The sequence below is a fragment of the Coregonus lavaretus genome (assembly GCF_964263955.1).
Source record: "Coregonus lavaretus genome assembly, chromosome: 16".
NCBI lineage: Eukaryota > Metazoa > Chordata > Actinopteri > Salmoniformes > Salmonidae > Coregonus > Coregonus lavaretus.
The window spans coordinates 19,233,436-19,254,930 of record NC_140003.1 but is presented as its reverse complement, the minus strand read 5'-3'; the positions used below and the strand labels follow the sequence as shown (position 1 = coordinate 19,254,930).

The following is a 21,495-nucleotide window of genomic DNA, read 5'->3' as shown; positions in this document are numbered from 1 at the left end:
GCAGGATGGATATAGGTCTGTAACAGTTTGGATCTAGAGTGTCACCCCCTTTGAAGAGGGGGATGACCGCGGCAGCTTTCCAATCTCTGGGGTTCTCAGACGATACGAAGGAGAGGTTGAACAGGCTGGTAATAGGGGTTGCGACAATTTTGGCGGCTAATTTTAGAAAGAAAGGGTCCAGATTGTCTAGCCCAGCTGATTTGTAGGGGTCCAGATTTTGCAGCTCTTTCAGAACATCAGCTATCTGAATTTGGGTGAAGGAGAAGCGGGGGGGCATGGGCAAGTTGAGCGGAGGGTGCAGAGCTGGTGGCCGGGGTAGGGGTAGCCATGTGGAAAGCATGGCCAGCCATAGCAAAATGCGATTATCGTAGATTTATCGGTAGCGACAGTGTTTCCTAGCCTCAGTGCAGTGGCAGCTGGGAGGAGGTGCTCTTATTCTCCATGGACTTTACAGTGTCCCAAAAGTTAGTGCTACAGGATGCACATTTCTGTTTGAAAAAGTTAGCCTTTGTTTTCCTAACTGATTGTGTATATTGGTTCCTGACTTCCCTGAAAAGTTGCATATCGCGGGGGCTGTTCGATGCTAATGCAGTACGCCACAGGATGTTTTTGTGCTGGTCAACGGCAGTCAAGTCTGGGGTGAACCAGGGGCTATATCTGTTCTTAGTTCTGAATTTTTTGAATGGGGCATGCTTATTTAAGATGAAGAGGAAAGCACTTTTAAAGAACAACCAGGCATCCTCTACTGACAGAATGAGGTCAATATCCATCCAGGATACCTGGGCCAGGTATATTAGAAAGGCCTGCTCGCTGAAGTGTTCTAGGGAGCATTTGACAGTGATGAGGGATGGTTGTTTGATCGCGGACCCATTATGGACGCAGGCAATGAGGCAGTGATCGCTGAGATCCTGGTTGATGACAGCGGAGGTGTATTTAGAGGGTAAATTAGTCAGGATGATATCTATGAGGGTGCTCATGTTAACGGATTTAGGGTTGTACCTGGTAGGTTCCTTGATAATTTGTGTGAGATTGAGGGCATCTAGTTTAGATTGTAGGACGGCCGGGGTGTTAAGAATATCCCAGTTTAGGTCACCAAGCAATACGAACTCTGAGGATAGATGGTGGGCAATCAATTCACATATGGTGTTCAGGGCACAGCTGGGGGCTGAGGGGGGTCTGTAGCAAGCGGCAACAGTGAGAGACTTATTTCTGGAAAGGTGGATTTTTAGAAGTAGAAGCTCAAACTGTTTGGGCACAGACCTGGATAGTATGATAGAGCTCTGCAGGCTATCTCTACAGTAGATTGCAACTCTGCCCCCTTTGGCAGTTCTATCTAGACGGAAAATGTTGTAGTTGGGATTGGACATTTCAGAATCTTTGGTGGCCTTCCTAAGCCAGGATTCAGACACTGCTAGAACATCAGGGTTGGCGTAGTGTGCTAACGCAGTGAATAACTCAAACTTAGGGAGGAGGCTTCTGATGTTAACATGCAAGAAACCAAGGCTTTTGCAGTTACAGAAGTCAATAAACGATAGCGCCTGGGGAGCAGGAGTGATACTGAGGGCTACAGCGCCTGGGTTAACCTCTACATCACCAGAGGAACAGAGGAGGAGTAGAATAAGGATATGGCTAAAGGCTTTAAGAACTGGTCTTCTAGTGCGTTGGGTACAGAGAAAAAAATGGCAGATTTCCGGGCGTTGTAGAATAGATTCAGGGCATTATGTACAGACAAGGATATGGAAGAATATGAGTATAGTGGAGGTAAACCTAAGCATTGGGTAAAGATGAAAGAGATAGCATCACTGGAGGCACCGATTGAGCCGGTCTCCGCGTGTGTGGGGGGTGAGACATATTGACATGGGATATAGGCATAAAGCAGTCACAGGTGTTATTCGAGAGAGCTAAGACAACAGCTGGTAATGGCGACGAAAGTTTGAGCTGAGGCTAAACAGATAAACAGGATGGGGTACCGTATAAAGGAACAGTCCAGCAGGCATCAGCTGTGTAGCTGAGTGATCATAAGGTCCAGTGAACAGCAATAAGTAAGTCCGGGAGCAGTTCAGTGGCTGCTACGCTACAGGCGAGCTGGAGGCACGGCTGTTGATTGCGGGTGCTAGCAGGCCGGGGCTAGCAGATGGATCTTCGTGGTCGTCACAACGGGAAGCCTGTTGAAACTACGTCGGCAGACCAGTCGTGATGGATCGGCGGGGCTCCGTGTCAACAGTAGGAGGTCCCGTCCGGTTGACAGAGAGGTAGATAGCCAGGAGATGGGCCTGGCTCGAAGCTAGCTCAAGGCTAACTGGGGTTAGCTTCAGGACAGTGGTGATTAGCCAACAACGACAAAAGCCATTCGGTTGCAGCTAGCTAGTTGCGACGATCCGGTGTTAAGGTCCAGTGATTCAGTGATTCCGGCAAAAAATCCGATATGCTCTGGCTCGATAGCGCGATGTGCAGACTGTGCAGACTGGTCGATAATTGTCCAGGATAGAGCTGGCTGGTAGGTAGTGCAGGCCACGGCCATGGACAATGGTGAAGACCGCTAACGGTGGCTAATAGCAAGTAGCTAGTTAGCTGGCTAGCTGGCTAGTTTCAGCCAGAGTTTCTGGATAAAAATGTATGAAGAAATAATAGAATCTGTTCCATATTGGGTGAGGCGGGTTGCAGGAAAGTATATTTAGTTACAGGATGGAAAGTGAGATTGAGAAATATAAACGAAAAAGACAAAAAAACTAAAAACTGGCTATTTACATGAGGACACTACAGAAAACACGACCAAACTACTATGCCATTTGCGCACTTGTAAGGCAAAATTGAAATAGAAAAACGCAAACAAATCTGACATGAATTGTCAGCATAATGAATTGTGTATAAATATTTACATTTTATTTATATTCTTCTCCACAAAAGTATGCAGTCAAAACGGATGCAAAATGTGTATGAACATCTAGCTAGCTATACAGTACTCATCACTGAATTCAACACATACAGGGGACAAAACATATCCATAATCTTTAACATAGAGTCAGCATTGCACAACAGTGGTTAGACATTGAATCAGGCCATCTACAGTAGCTACAGTGGGGAGAACAAGTATTTGATACACTGCCGATTTTGCAGGTTTTCCTACTTACAAAGCATGTAGAGGTCTGTAATTTTTATCATATGTACACTTCAACTGTGAGAGACGGAAAATCACATTGTATGATTTTTAAGTAATTAATTTGCATTTTATTGCATGACATAAGTATTTGATACATCAGAAAAGCAGAACTTAATATTTGGTACAGAAACCTTTGTTTGCAATTAAAGAGATAATACGTTTCCTGTAGGTCTTGACCAGGTTTGCACACACTGCAGCAGGGATTTTGGCCCACTCCTCCATACAGACCTTCTCCAGATCCTTCAGGTTTCGGGGCTGTCGCTGGGCAATACGGACTTTCAGCTCCCTCCAAAGATTTTCTATTGGGTTCAGGTCTGGAGACTGGCTAGGCCACTCCAGGACATTGAGATGCTTCTTACGGAGCCACTCCTTAGTTGCCCTGGCTGTGTGTTTCGGGTCGTTGTCATGCTGGAAGACCCAGCCACGACCCATCTTCAATGCTCTTACTGAGGGAAGGAAGTTGTTGGCCAAGATCTCGCGATCCATCCTCCCCTCAATACGGTGCAGTCGTCCTGTCCCCTTTGCAGAAAAGCATCCCCAAATAATGATGTTTCCACCTCCATGCTTCACGGTTGGGATGGTGTTCTTGGGGTTGTACTCATCCTTCTTCTTCCTCCAAACACGGCGAGTGGAGTTTAGACCAAAAAGCTCAATTTTTGTCTCATCAGACCACATGACCTACTCCCATTCCTCCTCTGTATCATCCAGACGGTCATTGGCAAACTTCAGACGGGCCTGGACATGCGCTGGCTTGAGCAGGGATCCCTTGTCTGCGCTGCAGGATTTTAATCCATGACGGCGTAGTGTGATACTAATGGTTTTCTTTGAGACTGTGGTCCCAGCTCTCTTCAGGTCATTGACCAGGTCCTGCCGTGTAGTTCTGGGCTGATCCCTCACCTTCCTCATGATCATTGATGCCCCACGAGGTGAGATCTTGCATGGAGCCCCAGACCGAGGGTGATTGACCGTCATCTTGAACTTCTTCCATTTTCGAATAATTGCGCCAACAGTTGTTGCCTTCTCACCAAGCTGCTTGCCTATTGTCCTGTAGCCCATCCCAGCCTTGTGCAGGTCTACAATTTTATCCCTGATGTCCTTACACAGCTCTCTGGTCTTGGCCATTGTGGAGAGTTTGGAGTCTGTTTGATTGAGTGTGTGGACAGGTGTCTTTTATACAGGTAACGAGTTCAAACAAGTGCAGTTAATACAGGTAATGAGTGGAGAACAGGAGGGCTTCTTAAAGAAAAACTAACAGGTCAGTGAGAGCCGGAATTCTTACTGGTTGGTAGGTGATCAAATACTTATGTCATGCACTAAAATGCAAATGAATCATACAATGTGATTTTCTGGAATTTTGTTTTAAATTCCATCTCTCACAGTTGAAGTGTACCTATGATAAAAATTACAGACCTCTACATGCTTTGTAAGTAGGAAAACCTGCAAAATCGGCAGTGTATCAAATACTTGTCCTCCCCACTGTATATGTAGATCCATATTAACTGCTGACAAGCTTTGGTACAAAATATTTTTTCAAAAGGAGTAAAAAAAAACAACGGCAGGCAAGAAAGGTTCACTTTAAAAGAGTGTTAAATAGGTGATAAAGAGGTGAGAGAAGAAGCAGAAAGACTTTATTTGAAATATACACAGTTATGACCTCGGTCCTAAAAAATATGTTCCCAAACAAATTAGTTGAAATAAAAAAATTGACCACAGTTGGAGGAAACCCTGAACAATAAGAGTGCGTGTTCATCTTAACAATTATAAAGCTTTATAAATAAACACATTATATTTAGCTTGTTTGACACACGTGACAAGGCTAAAGAACATGGATACCATTTAAAACGTTTTCTTCTCTTAGCAATGGGTCGAGTCCACAGTTATGAACAGGTGTCAAAGAGTCTTTAAAAAATGTGGTGCCATATTTAGAGTAAAAAAATACATACTATGCCAGACAACGATGATTAAAATAGTATTTGTGAATACTGAGACCGTAGCATTGTGTATTTTGGCTGGTGGCCATACGAAGGGGGGTGGGTGAGTGGGGCAGTCTAGCGGTCTAGTCCTCCTGGTGGTTAGGGACTGAAGGCAGATTCGGAGGAAGCAGGACACAGAGGGAGCAGACAGACAGGCAGCCGTTGTGCAGAATCTCCAATACAAACAGGGAATAAGGTATTTTCTACATTTTAGGTTGATATGCAAAATGATCCAGAAGGGTAGGGTAGGGAGTTGGGTTAGGATGGTGATGGACGTTGGAAGGACAGCACTAGGCGGTCTAACTCAACAGTATAAAGTGGCTTCCTCTCCTCCTCTTTTTTTCATCTATACTGATGGGAAATAAACTGCTTTCCAATTAGTGGAGAAGAAAGGGGAGGAGACGAGTTGCACCCTGTGATTGATGACAATGGTGATGATGATGGCCAGTTTGGTCTAGATGGCACAGTCGTCCTGAGAGGCGGGGCTGAAGGCGGAGCTCCGGAGCGTATCCAAGCAGTTGACGAGGATGAGCGTGCCCGTCAGGTGTTTCCAGCGCTTGGTGATGGGGCTCTTCATCTTGTCTAGGCCCATGTGCAGCTCCTGGATCACGTCCCGGTAGCTGTCCCCGATCTGGGCCGCCCACGTCAGCAGGAAGTCATAGGCTGGCTTCCACATGGCCTACACAGGGAGAGAGTGAAACAGAAAGAGGTGGTGATTGAAGGGAGCATATTTAACTGAAAGTAGATCACATAGGACTTGCATGCTGTTTTCTGATGTTTCTATGACCATAATTATGTTGTTGGCTTATAAAGCAATTTTACACGAGAGGGCTTGCTAAACAACTGTTTTCATCACGGCTGTGCTGCGGTCATAGATACGATGCGGAGCTGAGTACTGTAGATCAGCACAGCAGTGCTAAAAAAGTATTTTTGCACAACCTCGAATGTACAATTGCTTTTCTACAACTGGTTAAATAAAACACTTTATTTAGATACATCTGTATTTATAGGCTACTATTTCATCCCTCAACGAAAATATAGGCCTAGTCCCGACACATCTATGGTTTCTATGGTTGCTAGCCAAGCAGGCTGGCCATTCATTGTATCGGTTAGGTTGCCAGAGACGCAACCTAGTCGTAAAGTATTTTTGTTCTATATCCAGTCGTTCATTCTAAATGTTCCGTTGCTGGCAACACTCTTATCCCTTGCTAGCTACCTAACTATGGCTAACAGTCCAGCTAGAATAACCACAAAGAAGCTGCATTTGAATTTGTTTAAGCTGTTTTGGATACATCCATAACAATGAGCTAATTATACGCGATTTCGCCTCTCGTCAGGACATTGTTCAGAGGAACTAGCCAACTACACAGCTAACGCAATGACTTCAAACTGAAGCTGGTAAGACAGCAGACTTGCTGCATTTCATATCGTTTGACCTGTTTTTCTATTGACATTTATTTTTATATATCCATAAAAATTATGTTGATTCATGATATCGACTGGCTGAGAAAATATGTCTGTCTCGTCCTGACACGTTAATCCTCAATAGGACAATGGAGATCGACTTTCAATATTGAAACAATGTTGCAAATGTCGAGAGACAGACAGCATCGTTTGTACAACCCCCCGTTGTTGCAAACCAAATGTTAGGCTAGACGCAAGGGGAAATAATGTCTAGATGCTTTTTACAGTGGAGATCAAGTTAAAGTTAATAAATTGACTGGCTGGGCTGATGGGACAGAAAACAAGATGCACATTTTTGCGTCATAGGCTTACCCGTGCTAAACAGATTTTTTAGTATGGCTTAGAACGCGTCTCAACCAATCACAATGCTTCTTTTGACCAACCCGTTGTAGAACACACAGTACAGCACAGGGAGAGATAAGGTCAGAGGACAATGAGGAGTGGCAATTGAAGACAACATATTGAACAGTGTGACAATAAATCACATGGGTCTTGCATGCTGTGTTCTGCCAGTTTAATTGACTATGGTCATGGTTATATGGCTGACATTCACAGTATATCAATCCAAAAGTATATTAAAAAAAGAAGTACAAGTATCTCACTATCTATAGATCACAGGTAATATAATTTCAAACAGCTATATCTAGTGCTCCATTTTTCAATATGGTTGCCAACAAAGTTTCAGTAGGATCGTGCCATCCAGACCACTCACCTCATTGTCCACTACTCCGTTCTTGTCTCTGTGGGGTGCCTCGTATGCATCCATCTGCAGACGGGACACCTTGGCCAGCCTCTCAGCCAGCTCCCTCCATCGCCCGGCCACCTCCACCGCTGTGGTCAGCAGGACAAAGTCCATCACCAGCCTGGCTACCAGGCCCTGGCAGTCCATCTTCAGCAATGCCTGAGAGGGAAGACAGAGAGACAGACTGGTCAGGATAAAACATTTAAATAATAAACAAACTGTACATTCTTGTCAATACAATTCCATGAAATGATTGGCTCATAGACAAGGAGATGCTGGTCAGTACAAGATAACATTCAAAACCCACAGGAACAAACACACAAGAACACATGAAATTCCATGACTTTCTCCTCTGCATTTTGTTTCTTGGCTATGCTTCACATTGTTCCCAAACATCCTCTTTTCCATAATCTCATGTCTGTGTAATTTCTTCAGATGTATTCAAGAAGGTCTGACGGGAACTGAGCCACTAAGCACCAGCTCACCAGGAGGGCTACAGCGTTCCAAGGCCATGCAGGCTCCAACTCTCTGGCTCCAGCTAGCTAGCTGGCTGTGCTACTTGGCTAAGAGCGATTTCTGTTTGATTAACTCAGCGATAGGCAGGGGAGCAGAGCAGGGGATTACGTGCCATTATGGAGCACAGCTAACAGCAGGGAACCAAAGCTGTACTATACTACTTGAAAAGGAGAAAGAGAGACGTTTGACTGGCTAGTTTGGCTTATGTTTCTGTACATCTAATTTGTTTGGAGTGTCGTCCAGACCAATCCCTCACCCTTTAACCCCCTCTGTCTTGTCAAGTTGGGGTGAAACTAAACTCTGCGTGTGCTCATGGAATCTGAATAATATTTTCATGTAAGCACAACCTCAGGCAAAGAGTATCATAGGGCAGGACTGAAGTGCTGCACACGTGTACATTTGCAAAGTCAAATGCAGCCACACAAACAAACGCAAATACATGAACACACAACAAACCCATGCACACGCCAAAGAGCCTTCCCTTAATGATACTCAGCAACCACAGAATACATGGTTAAACACAGTGAGCTTCTCTATGACTACCAGACTCAACAGAGCCAGGGAGAATAAACGGGACATTAAAGCGCTGCCAACTAAAGCTCTGATTTGGGCTTTAGTTGCATGGGCAGGAATGCATGGAATGACAGGAAACGGGGAAGGGGGATGAAGAGGTGAAGGAATGTGGTGATGCTAGTCTCACACACACACACACACACACACACACACACACACACACACACACACACACACACACACACACACACACACAGGAGGATGAGATAGCAGGAGCTCCAGCACACTAACAGTTAGCCAGGAATGCACTGTTTTGGCCCAGATCAGAGTAAAAAGGCAGAGGGGATTTCCACTTCAGCCCAGCCCAGAATCTGATTATTTCTGCTAAAGCAACATGGAGTTAATTTCCATTTGAGTAACTATGCAGACATTCTTATGCAGAATGATTTAGAATAAGGACATTCAACGATCCCACCTGTGTGCATTTGTTAGTATGTATTTCGTACGTGTGGTTCTGTGTGTTTGTGTATGTTGTGGAAGGGAAGAGTCCTCCTGAAAGATAAGGCCTCAGACAAGCACCTGCTTCCTCTCTGGATAACAGCAACAGGAAATCCCTGCAGAAATCAAGGAGCGCACTTCCCATGTCACCTCCAGCTAGATCCTGACACAGCTAAGAGTCGTGCTAACAGACAAACAACAATGCTCCACATATAAAACCAGTAAAGTTGACTTTACAAACAATGCACACAGAGAGTAGTTCAGTGTTGACCAACTACACTGTTTGCTTGGGTTGACAAAAGCAAATACTTATTGAGAACTAGGTGAAGGCCCTCTTCTGACCACAAAGCTAACAACTTGTTACTGGTTCATTAAGGAAACAGTCAGGAACAAAACAAACATTCTTAATTACATTCTTATTAAGTTATTATTTGTGAGTTGAACTCCTGCTACACAACTGTGCGTTTCCATTATAAACACGTCTCTCTTCATTGTTAGAACTAAGAGATGAATAAAGCATTGACAGAGCCAGTAAGCCCATTCCACTATGCTCTGCTCCCATGTGCCTCATTGTTCTCCTCACACTGTTAATACTGCAAGCTCCAGTCAAATTGCAGGGTAATCTGTGCCTGATCCCTCCCCTTCACTGTGACTTGGTGCTGAACTGTGAAGGCTGCTGCCAAGTATTACCAAAGATTATGAGGGCAAGAGTGGAGATCCAAAAATGACATCTATTCACACTAAGGGTTGGATATAGTCGACAATATGTCCACTGTTGAGGGGTGAGGGGCTGAATGGATGTGTGGTGAGCTATTATGATCACAGAATATAATGAATATAGCAACAGGCTTTAAGACTTAATAGGAGATGCAGTGTTACTACTGTAATGACGCGTGACACACTTGACATGTCATAAAGTCATGCTGTCAAGAGTCGTATGATAACCACGTCGGCATTGTGACAGGATTCAATGAAGTTTGAGCTAACTGCCATTTACACAGCTTTAGGCCAAATACCATCATAGACGGCTGAAGAGAAATTATACAAGTATAGTATACAAAACATTAACAAAACCTGATCTTTCCATGACATTGACTGACCAGGTGAATCCAGGTGAAAGCTATGATCCCTTATTGATTTCACTAGTGTAATCAAAGATGGCGTAGCAGTGCGGTCGTGTACTCTGTGTGTGTCCGTGTAAATAGCCTGTCTTTTTTGTATATTTTTGTATTTTTCGTACATATTTCCCTATCACACTTTTCATCCTTCTACTAAATATACTTTCCTGCAACCCGCCTCACTCAATGTGGAACGGATTCTATTATTGACTTACCTTTTATCTAGACTCCAGTTGAAACTAGCTAGCCAGCTAACTAGCTACTTGCTATTAGCCACCGTTAGCGGTTTTCACCCAGAACATCGGATTTTCTGCTGGAATAACTGAATCACTGGACATTAACACCGGATCGCAACTAGCTAGCCGCAACCGAATGGATGTTGCTGTTGGCTAATCACCACTGCCCCTGAAGCAAGCACCAGTTAGCCTTGAGCTAGCCTCGAGCCAGGCCCATACCCCGGCTATCTACCTCTCTGTCTACCGGACGGGAGTAGCCAGCTAACTAGCTACTTGCTATTGGCCACCGTTAGCGGTTTTTCACCATTGTCCGAGGCCTGCACTACCTACCAGCCAGCTCTAGCCTGGACTATTATCGGCTAGTCTGCACTGTCTGCACAGCGCATTATCGACCCAGAACATATCGGTTTATCTGCCGGAATCACTGAATCACTGGACCTTTAACACCGGATCATCGCAACTAGCTAGCTGCAACCAAATGGATGTTGTTGTTGGCTAATCAGCCTTGAGCTAGCCTCGAGTCAAGCCCATCTCCCGGCTATCTACCTCTCTGTCAACCGGACGGGACCTCCTAGAGTCGACACGGAGCCCCGCCGATCCATCACGACTGGTCTGCCGACGTAATCGTCTGTGGTTTCAACAGGCTTCCCGTTGTGACGACCACGAAGATCCATCTGCTAGCTCCGGCCCGCTAGCACACGCAAACAAAAGCCGTGCTTCCTGCTAGCCTGTGCTGTAGCACCAATTCGAACTGCTCTCGGACTCACATATTGCTGTTCACTGGACCTTATGATCACTCAGCTGCACAGCTGATGCCTGCTGGACTGTTCCTTTACACGGTACCCTGTCCTGTTTATCTGTTTAGCCTCAGCCCAAACTTTCATCGCCATTACCAGTTGTTGTCTTAGCTCTCTCGAATAACACCTGTGATTGCTTTATGCCTCTCTCCCATGTCAATATGCCTTGCCTATTGCTGTTCCAGTTAGGTCTTATTATACCGTTTCACTGTAGAGCCCCAAGTCCCTATCAAACTGCCTCAAATAGCTCCTTTGTTCCACCCCCCATACACGCGGAGACCAGCTCAATCGGTGCCTCCAGTGATGCTATCTCTTTCATTGTTACCCAACGCTTAGGTTTACCTCCACTGTACTCATATCCTTCCATATCCTTGTCTGTACATAATGCCCTGAATCTATTCTACAACGGCCGGAAATCTGCAACCTTTATTCTCTGTACCCAACGCACTAGAAGACCAGTTCTTAAAGCCTTTAGCCGTATCCTCATTCTAGTCCTCCTCTGTTCCTCTGGTGATGTAGAGGTCAACCCAGGCCCTGCAGCCCCCAGTATCACTCCTACTCCCCAGGAGCTATCATTTGTTGACTTCTGTAACCGTAAAAGCATTGTTTTTTTGCATGTTAACATCAGAAGCCTCCTCCCTAAGTTTGAGTTATTCACTACGTTAGCACACCCCGCCAACCCTGATGTTCTAGCAGTGTCTGAATCCTGGCTTAGGAAGGCCACCAAAAATTCTGAAATGTCCATTCCCAACTACAACATTTTCCGTCTAGATAGAACTGCCAAAGGGGGTGAAGTTGCAATCTACTTTAGAGATAGCTTGCAGAGCTCTATCATACTATCCAGGTCTGTGCCCAAACAGTTTGAGCTCCTACTTCTAAAAATCCACCTTTCCAGAAATAAGTCTCTCACTGTTGCCGCTTGCTACAGACCCCCCTCAGCCCCCAGCTGTGCCCTGGACACCATATGTGAATTGATTGCCCCCCATCTATCCTCAGAGTTCGTACTGCTTGGTGACCTAAACTGGGATATGCTTAACACCCCGGCCATCCTACAATCCAAACTAGATGTTTGACTTTGTTTTGTTTACCCCATATGTAACTTTGTGTTGATGTTTTTATCGCACTGCTTTGCTTTATCTTGGCCAGGTCGCAGTTGTAAATGAGAACTTGTTCTCAACTGGCTTACCTGGTTAAATAAAGGTGAAATAAAAAAATAAAGTTAAATCCACTTCAAATCAGTGTAGAGGAAGGGGAGGTGACAGGTTATAGAAGGCTTTCTAAGCCTTGAGACATGGATTGTGTATGTGTGCCATTCAGAGGGTGAATGGGCAAGACAAAAAATGTAAGTGCCTTTGAAAGGGGTATGGTAGTACGTGCCAGGCGCACCCGTTTTGTCAAGAATTGTGCGTGCAAGTGTTTGTGTGTGTGTGTGTCTCCCTGCGACTGGTTTAGCTAAATGTCACAAAGACATCAATGCAGACATCAGTGCATAGAGACACTGCATCTTCTCAACTCAATAAATCATCTCACTGTCAAAGTGAGAATGCAAATCTGTCAGGCATATTTCTGAAAGGGGCAGTCAGGCAGGGGGATCTCTGCGGTATGCGTCTTAACACAGTGTGAATCAGTCTTTGAGGTATCGTCTTCTAGTTGAAAACAAAGTGTATGAAAGTGTATGAAAGCAAGATCTAAGGATAGCTCCGAGTGATCAATGGCAGGTTGAGAACTGAGGCAGTTCATTTGAGGAACGTGATGCTTCTTGAAGAATAGCAATCTCGTCTCTCCAGCCTCCTCCTTATCTTTCCATTTTCTCCCATTCCTTGACTTTGTCAATATCTCTACTTCCATCTTTTTCTCTTTCATCATCTCGCTCTCCATCTCCATTTCTGTCTGAAATGTTCCCTTGTCGCTCTTCCCATCTCAGCCACTCACTCTAATGTGTCTCTCAGTCACACTCTTGCCCTCTACTTCAGGGGTTCTACTGCAGGGGCCCGCGGCCAGATCTCAAAATAACATTTCATATTTTTTATGAGTATTTCTACCAACAGATTAAACACATTTTGGCCAAGGGATCTGTATAATAATTTGAGGGTGTAATAAAATACAATGAAATACAATACAATGTAATATTATTAATCTACAATGTATGTTCTTGTATTTATTTAACCCTGTGCAACATGGGCCTGGGAGGGTGACAGGGATATTGGTATCCACAGTGCTTCACCAATTATACATTTTCAACCAATTATTATATATTTTTTAAAATAAATGCACAGTAATTTAAAGCTAGAATCTTTAGTTTCTACATCAATTTTTGGTATGGCATACCATGATATACCCCATTTATTCTTGAAGAATATAATTTATAAATGCCTCATGTGCTTAGTTCAACTGTCATACCCAATCAGAACCCAAAATATAAGCTTGTTTTACTCCTATGTTTGTAAACAATGTAAATGTAAACAAACAATACATAGCCTGAAAACATTGTTAAAACTATAATGTTGATATTATGGATGGTCAATCCTTGCATCCATAGCCCGGTCTATGAATTTGAGAGTGGTTACATTGCTCCAGGCCCATCCCTCAGCTTTTTATCAAAACAGAGGCCTGTAGAATTAGCTTAAACTGCTCAATGTTATCTCCAATGCCAAGAGGTGGGCCTTTAAAATGTTCCTACCCAGGGCCCGAAACTTGGTTTGTCCGGCCATGCACTGCCAAAGTCATAGTTTAAACTCCTTGTATGCTATTTCTATCTCACTGGAGTTATGAGGGGGTCCCTGATGAATTTGCTATTACAAAAGGGGTCCCCGGCCCCAAAAAGTTTGAGAACCCCTACTCTACTTAGTTCTACTTTCCCTTTCAACATGTACTATATCTCTTCCTGTTTTCCTGTTCTGGATACACAAATCCAACTGATCGCCTTTATACTCTCAACCGAACAGGAGTCTGCTGAGCTGAGATTAGAGAATTCTGGGTTCTGTTCGTGACACTCTGCCCTCTGTGTGAACCTCGTCCATTCTACCCAGACTGGCAGAAGAGGAACACACAAACAACGTCTCTTCGGAGAGAGACAGATGTGTAGAGCTGTCAACTGTACCAGCACAGCAGTTGGCCACACCCTACTGCTAAAGGAAGTAGGAAGGGAGAGTGTTGAGCAGGAAGTGAAGAACAGAAGATGTCTAGGGATGCAGAAAAAAAATGGGGTCTGTGTAAAGAAATGGCAACACAGAGCTAACTGCACATAATCATCCCGATGGCCGCTTTCAAAGTAATCTTCTAGAAATAGATTGTTATTATTACTCCCGAGTGCTATCAACTGCAGGGATCTCTTGCTCGCTCTCTCTGCAAATAATTCAAAGCATGAGGATTAGGACTCGGGAGGGGTCTGCTACAGAGTTGTGTGCGTGAGTGGTTGGGAACTAAATCCCTTTTAGTGTAGGACACAATGGGGTGCCCACCTGCGCAGTTTAGAACCTCCTCCAGATTTTTCCTCTTTTTCCAAATCCTATTTGTGGAATGGGTGCAATGGTGGCTCAGAACCCGTCTTAAAACTGAAGTCAGTATATATACACAACAGTACATAGCACACTCACTGGTCTCCAATTCATGGCTCAACAACACCAGACAGAACAGGCAGTTCTGTAGAGTGTTTCTGCATAGTTGTCTGGTCATAGCCGAGTTGAGGTAGAGGGGCTATGTGAGGGGCAAGGGGAGGTGGTGTGGAATGCAGGCGCCTCTTGGTCCATAACTGGCACTTCTGTTTAGTCTTAACAATGAGACAGGAAACATCTGTGGGACTGTGATCCTCCACAGAGACATGTCCTTGCCCACGTCCATCAGACGCCAAACGCCACGGCCATTACACACAGACCTCTAGTCCTCAGACTGGGGTTGATACAAGCCCACTAAGAGTCTATAATACTTAATACACACAATAAACAACAACAATGTGGTGTTTCTGCTTCTTTTAGTCTCTCAGTCAGTGACAGGGCTGGATGTTTGATGTCAGAGCAGAGACGCCACAGCTGGAGCTTGATTTCATACATACAGTAAGGAAGGTCTGACAAAATATGAGTGAGAATCTCTCTATCTCACAGAATATTGGGTTCTTTCTATTTGGGATTACATAAAACTGCCAGACAAAACAGAGCACAAGAGAGTATGTGTCAAGTAACCCTTGGGAATTGTTTTAGTATTATTATTGTGCTGATGATCTTGTCCAGCCCTAAATCTTAAAACAGTTGGGAAACATAACTGAAGAAGCTTAATGCTGAGGACAATTTACAGTTTTAATTTCATCTAGACTCAAGTGCATTTGGCTGAAATGGTAAAATCAATAGCCAAGCGTTAATGTGGTGATTATTGCACACATGGGGCGGCAGGTAGCTTAGTGGTTAAGAGCGTTGTGCCAGTAACCGAAAGGTCGCTGGTTCTAATCCCGAGCCGACTAGGTGAAAAATCTGTCGATGTGCCCTTGAGCAAGGCACTTAACCCTAATTGCTCCTGTAAGTCGCTCTGGATAAGAGCGTCTGCTAAATGAATAAAATGTAAATGTACATACTATGCAAGTGGCCATTTTGTAAACACAGGATGCATGTGCAGTTTAAATGTGTTAAAAAGCAGGGCACAAATATGAACTTAGACTAGGTGACAGCTGGTACATACATACACACACACATACACACACACACACACACACATACACTATGCACACAGCCAGACACATGCAAATGTGTGCAAAAAGAAGTGGCCAATATTTCTTTTCTGGATAAACGTCCTGTTCATACCTATGTTGATTTAAAGATATTTGAGCTTTGTTGACTCATGGATACTGGAGAAAAATTAGTGAGTGCAGGTTAAATGGGGTAGGTCTAAATCTGCCAGTAAACAAAAACAGTCAATATATTCAAAACTATGAGGGTCGTAAGCAAAGTCTTTCATATTTTCTGTACCAGCATAATTTTACAGTCCGTCTCTTGCTGAGGTGTACTGTAGTCCACCACTGTTTCATCTGTTTGGGCAAGTCTGTACCTGACAAAAATATGCACTAAATAGAGGGCATTCTGTCAATGTTACAATGTAGTGCTGCTGAAAGGATATCTGATGTGACAGAGTGAACGTTCCACTCTTTCTATTTAGCTTGCTTGAGGCTTCGTGTTTGTAACAAATGGTCCATCATGCCTGTTAGCAGAGCAATGCAACATGATCGATCTCGACACGTTCCCTTGATGAGCTCCTTATTTCACTACCAAAGTCTACCGTGAATCTGGGGGCTTGTTCTCCAAAGCCTGGAGGATTGTATGTATGTACCAGGAAGAGAATACTGTCTGGTTGTGGTCGGCTTAATTATCAGGCTCAAAACCTGTTTTGTTTTTTTGTTGTCAAATGCAGATTAGACTGAACTTCAATTAGTACTTGATTAACCCAGCTCTGAATTATACATTCATAGCTCAACTCCTACACAATCAGTCATGGGCAAATTTGCTAGGTCACAAAAGCATATCAGAGCTGAGTCTTGAATGAAATAAACATGCACAATTAACAGAATGTACAAAACATACTTTATCATATGTGGTCATAAGATAACCTCATAGGCATTGCAGGTTTCATTAAAACAAAGTTCACAAGCTCGCTGCTAGAGATGGATTTAGCACGGGCACTGAAGTTTTGTGGTTTAGCAGTGGAGTTCAATTGGTGGTCACCATTACCATATGCAAACTCATTTTCCATATATTTGTTTTGGAATAGAAAATGTTTCTAAGTAATTGGATTATGCTTCAATAGGCAATAACTACAGGCAATGCAGAGCAATGCAGTTCCACCGACTAAGAAAAGGTCAAAAGGGGGAAGTAGAGGGGGGAAATAACAGGAATCTCTCTCTATTTGGGATGACTGGATATAGGCCCATGTCTAACACATTGCTGATAATTCATTTTTTCCTGAACAATGAGAGAAAATGTGCATGCCTTCAGATGCTCAAGCACAAAGGCTGTCATCTCTCTCTCTGAGGCGCACACAATCCTTTTGATTTCCTTTGCTTTGTATCTAAAAATACGCTCTCAGCTCTCCGTCAAATGATATGCAAGTGAATCAGGAGGGATTATTTTCAGTGTCAGAGAAAATACTTAATTGCAGAGAGACGGTAATTAAATTGACAGCCACATACTAAGACTCAGACGACCGCAATTGAAGCCCACCACAATGTAAGCAATCTATTGTTTGAGGGATAAACAGCTGCAAAAAGATGCTTCTTATAAAATCGCACACAATATATGCACTTAAAAAGCCACAGTGCCCACTTTTCAGTACACAAAACTCCTCTTGAAAAACCAGGGTAAACAAGCAACAACTGTTAGTTATTGTTGTGCACACAGGAACAGCGGTTACCTAAATTAGATTTGACTAACCTAGACATCAATCCTAATTTGTGAAGCTGGATAGGTGGGTTGGTGTAGACACACTGGTTGCTAACAGATATCCATCCGGCATGCGTTGGTTCCCTTGTAGCCTGCCTTGGAATGTGAGGATATCTCAGTGGGGCCTCAATAACACTAACATCCTCTCAGTGGGAGGAAGTGGATTCTAACTTTATAGTCCCCCATTTCAACTCTTGTTGCATAAGTACCAAATAACCTTGTGTGAAGTTGTATAGACTGCGGTATTTTCCATAAATAAACTAAAAGAGTGTTTGTGAATGTCTTTGGTAGTTATTAATCAGGAGTTGTACATTCTATGCATGCAAGGCTGGATTAGTTTGCTCTAAGTATGCCACTTTGTGAATACTTTTGAATTCAGTGATGATATCAGTATTACTGGTTGCTGCACCATCGCTTCCAAAGGTCCATCCAATGAAGTACATCCTATTTTCCAAGATGTTCTATGTACATTGGAAAAGGGAAAACACACCCAACTAATTGTACTGATTGTATCACATCATTACAAAGTGTACACCAAACAACTGAGCCTGAGAAATGGGAAGTGTTGTGGAGGACACGTCTTTATCCAGCACGGACTCGTCTTTATATATAGTTCTTCTTCTCCACAGTGAAGCTCCACTATGTCTATACATGGTTGTAATTAGTGTTTACAATCCGAAGTTAATTATATAGTGTTTATGTTCCATCTTACCTCAGAGCCTGTTCTATTATGACCATGACCTCTAAGGGACTTCAACAAAGGAATGTTACTGAAAAAAAGAAAATCATTACGAATGTACTGAGAGCGAGTGAGGCTGACGTTTTGAGTATTCTTGCACTTTAAGTTTGTGAACATTCTCACATAGCACATACTGTTTCGAACTTGAATTATATTGACACGCAGATGACAAAAATCAATGATTTAAAATCGACATCACATCTCAGAGGTTGTCAACACTTTGAAACATGAGGGAAGGAGAGACTACATATTGAAAAATGTTTAAATATAGGTCTGAATAGAAACTTATTGCAGGACCTGCTGCCAATTTTCCCAGAGGCAATACTGGGAAATACTGAATGAAACTGTCTTGAGGACAACATATTTGCACACAATAATGTGAGAAAGGGAAACATACAGAAAAGGGTTGGGTTTTCAGGAAACGTTTCCAAGTCAGTCCCAAACCAGCTGGTTTCTGGTCTATTAGTGGGTGTGGTGAGGCTACAGTGTTAATGAGAGTCTTGACACGCCAGGGTCACCAATGGGGACAGTGCTGACTGAATAATGCAGATGTTAAAAGATGACAACAATAGTTATATCTGGTGTGTGCCCTGTCTTCCGTCTCAGACACATTTGAGGGGAAACAGTCTCACCTAATATCAATGTCATTGTTACGGCGTGACATGAATCTCACCTATGAAAGAGAACAGGGAGCACAATGATACTCTCTGAAAGGGGCACTCCCTCAGCAACATGAGGGGAACAGTATTCATCAGATATATTGCTAATCCATACAGTATAACATGCTTCTATGGCTCTATTCTTCAATCTGTCTGTGAATTTATCATGTTCAATGTTTCCCCTATATTCATTTAAAAGTGGCGGGGCTAAATTGTTGCCTCCACACCCAAAAATGTGTTTTATCGGGACGACGAAACCATGATATAAAGTATGTAGAAAAAGATAACGGAGCTACAGTATATATTTTTTAAATAAGATAATCTTTAAGAACTAACAATCACCAAAATAAAAACTAGACAGTCAGGGAGAATCTAAAATTCAAAAAATGTCATGGCATGGGGCCCCCATTGATTTTTTAAATAACGTTTGAGTCACTCAGCAAGCATAAATAAGAACATGGCATAAGCCATGGTAAAATGTGTAGAATTATAGGAAATTAGCTTTAAACCTGTAAAATGTTCTCTCCGCCGCATGGCAAAATGTGTAGAATTGCAGGAAATTTGCTTTAAAACAGCAACATTTTGTCTCTGAGTCCAAGAGGAGGGCCTCTAAAACCGCACCATTTGCCATGCCCACTACCACGGCCTCCCCGCTAACTTTGCAACTGCTGCTGATTTACACATTATGACTTGAAATGAAGACGGAGCATTATCAAGGCAGGGTGAGCCATCATTTGGATTTACGAATGCAGCACATACAGTATCTCTAACTCAATGTGATTTACAAGACCGAAGTGGTGGTTGGACTGTACCAAAATATTCTGCTGCTCTACACAACTCCCTAGTCCCCATTAGACCCTGATGCCCACGCAGCACTTATTGACTGCACTCTCAACAGAATTAGCCCACTGGACCATAGCCTCAATCAGCTGTAAGTAGATAAGGAACCAAAGCCACGACTGACCTGAAAAATACCAAAGCTAGACACACAATGACAGAGACAGGTGCAGGCACAGTGCACACACAAGACCAAACACAAGACACAAACATGCAAACTAGAACAAACAGAAGAAACAAAAGTTATAAACACATAACCTAGGTTTCCATCCAATTGGTGACAGATTTTCCTGCAAATATTATAAAATCTGCATAAAAACAATATGCACATTTTCCCACCAGCAAAGTGATTCCATCAAATTGACTTGTTGCGGATAAAAGGCTGTGCGTGATGACGAAGTGCACATAAAATAACTTTTGCGGTTAAATTCCCGCATTTTCAACTCTACTGATGGTTTTGTCAAAAACAAAATGCGTTATATAGCGAATGTGCCCACTCTGGTCTTGGCATGTGCACTCTAGCCAACAGCTTGCAGATACAGTGTGGGTATAGTCTACATCAGTGTTTCCCAACTCCAGTCCTCCAGGATCCATAACAGCACACATTTTTGTTGTAGCCCCGGACAAACTCACCTGATTCAACTCATTGAGGGCTTGATGATTAGTTGACAAGTTGAATCAGGTGTGCTTGTCGAGGGCTACAACAAAAATGTGTGCTGTTGGGGGTACTCGAGGGCTGGAGTTGGGAAACACTGGCCTACATGATGAGATTATTATGGACAAAAAGAGCAAGATTCTTTTTATGTCAAATGGCAGCCCAGCTCAATCATCATGTCATCAGAATAAGACCCTCAATATTTATTAGAAAGGCACATCAACCTCATCACCATGCACATTCACCACCCAGTGAAGTTCTTCAGAATTTATTTAATCTGTAGACTAATGTACTGCATGCTTTCCTGAGTCGTAGTGGGAGGACCACACAATATCATCGCGTGACTCCAAGTTTACTTCGATATGATATTTAAGACTGAAGAATAACTGAAAGGAAACGCTAACTCATCTGCGACAAAATAGAAAAAAGACCTCAAGGCCCTTGGCCAGGGTTCATCAACTAGATTAAGCCGCGGGAAGATTTTTTATTGAGCGGATGGTCGGGGGGCCGGAACATAATGACAAATAATTTGTAGACTGCAAATTGACCACAAGAAGCCCAAACATATATAATATTTGACTAAAACATAATAATTTCCAACTTTGCTTACATTTGTATACGATCACGTCTCTCTATTATGCGTGGGAATACTTGGGAACAGATTTCCAAAATTGTAATCACTTGAAGCTGATTTGCTGGTGTCTTGAAAGTATTTTATGTCCAACAACGAATAAAAAATATATATACAGTACCAGTCAAAAGTTTGGGCACACCTACTCATTCCAGGGTTTTTCTTTATTTTTACTATTTCCTACATTGTAGAATAATAGTGAAGACATCAAAACTATGAAATAACACATATTAATCATGTAGTAACCAAAAAAGTGTTAAACAAATCAAAATATATTTTATATTTGAGATTCTTCAAATAGCCACGGCTTTGCCTTGATGACAGCTTTGCACACTCTTGGCATTCTCTCAACCAGCTTCACCTAGAATGCTTTTCCAACAGTCTTGAAGGAGTTCCCACATATGCTGAGCAAATGTTGGCTGCTTTTCCTTCACTCTGCAGTCCGACTCATCCCAAACCATCTCAACTGGGTTGAGGTCGGGGGATTGTGGAGGCCAGGTCATCTGATGCAGCACTCTATCACTCTCCTTCTTGCTAA

The 21,495-nt window shown here is 43.1% G+C and overlaps 1 protein-coding gene across 1 annotated transcript in view; it reads right to left on the bottom strand.

The window, feature by feature from the left end:
* Nucleotides 1–4,767: 4,767 nt before the first annotated feature.
* LOC311143258 (SH3 domain-binding protein 4) overlaps nt 4,768–21,495 on the bottom strand; it is a 55,427-nt gene continuing 38,699 nt past the window's right edge. The window contains exons 4-5 of the mRNA XM_084179072.1: nt 7,310–7,498; nt 4,768–5,812 (exon numbers count right to left, since the gene is read on the bottom strand). Coding sequence (XP_084035198.1) covers nt 5,588–5,812; nt 7,310–7,498 — 414 coding nt within the window. The 3' untranslated portion in view covers nt 4,768–5,587. The remainder of the gene's footprint in view (nt 5,813–7,309; nt 7,499–21,495) is intronic.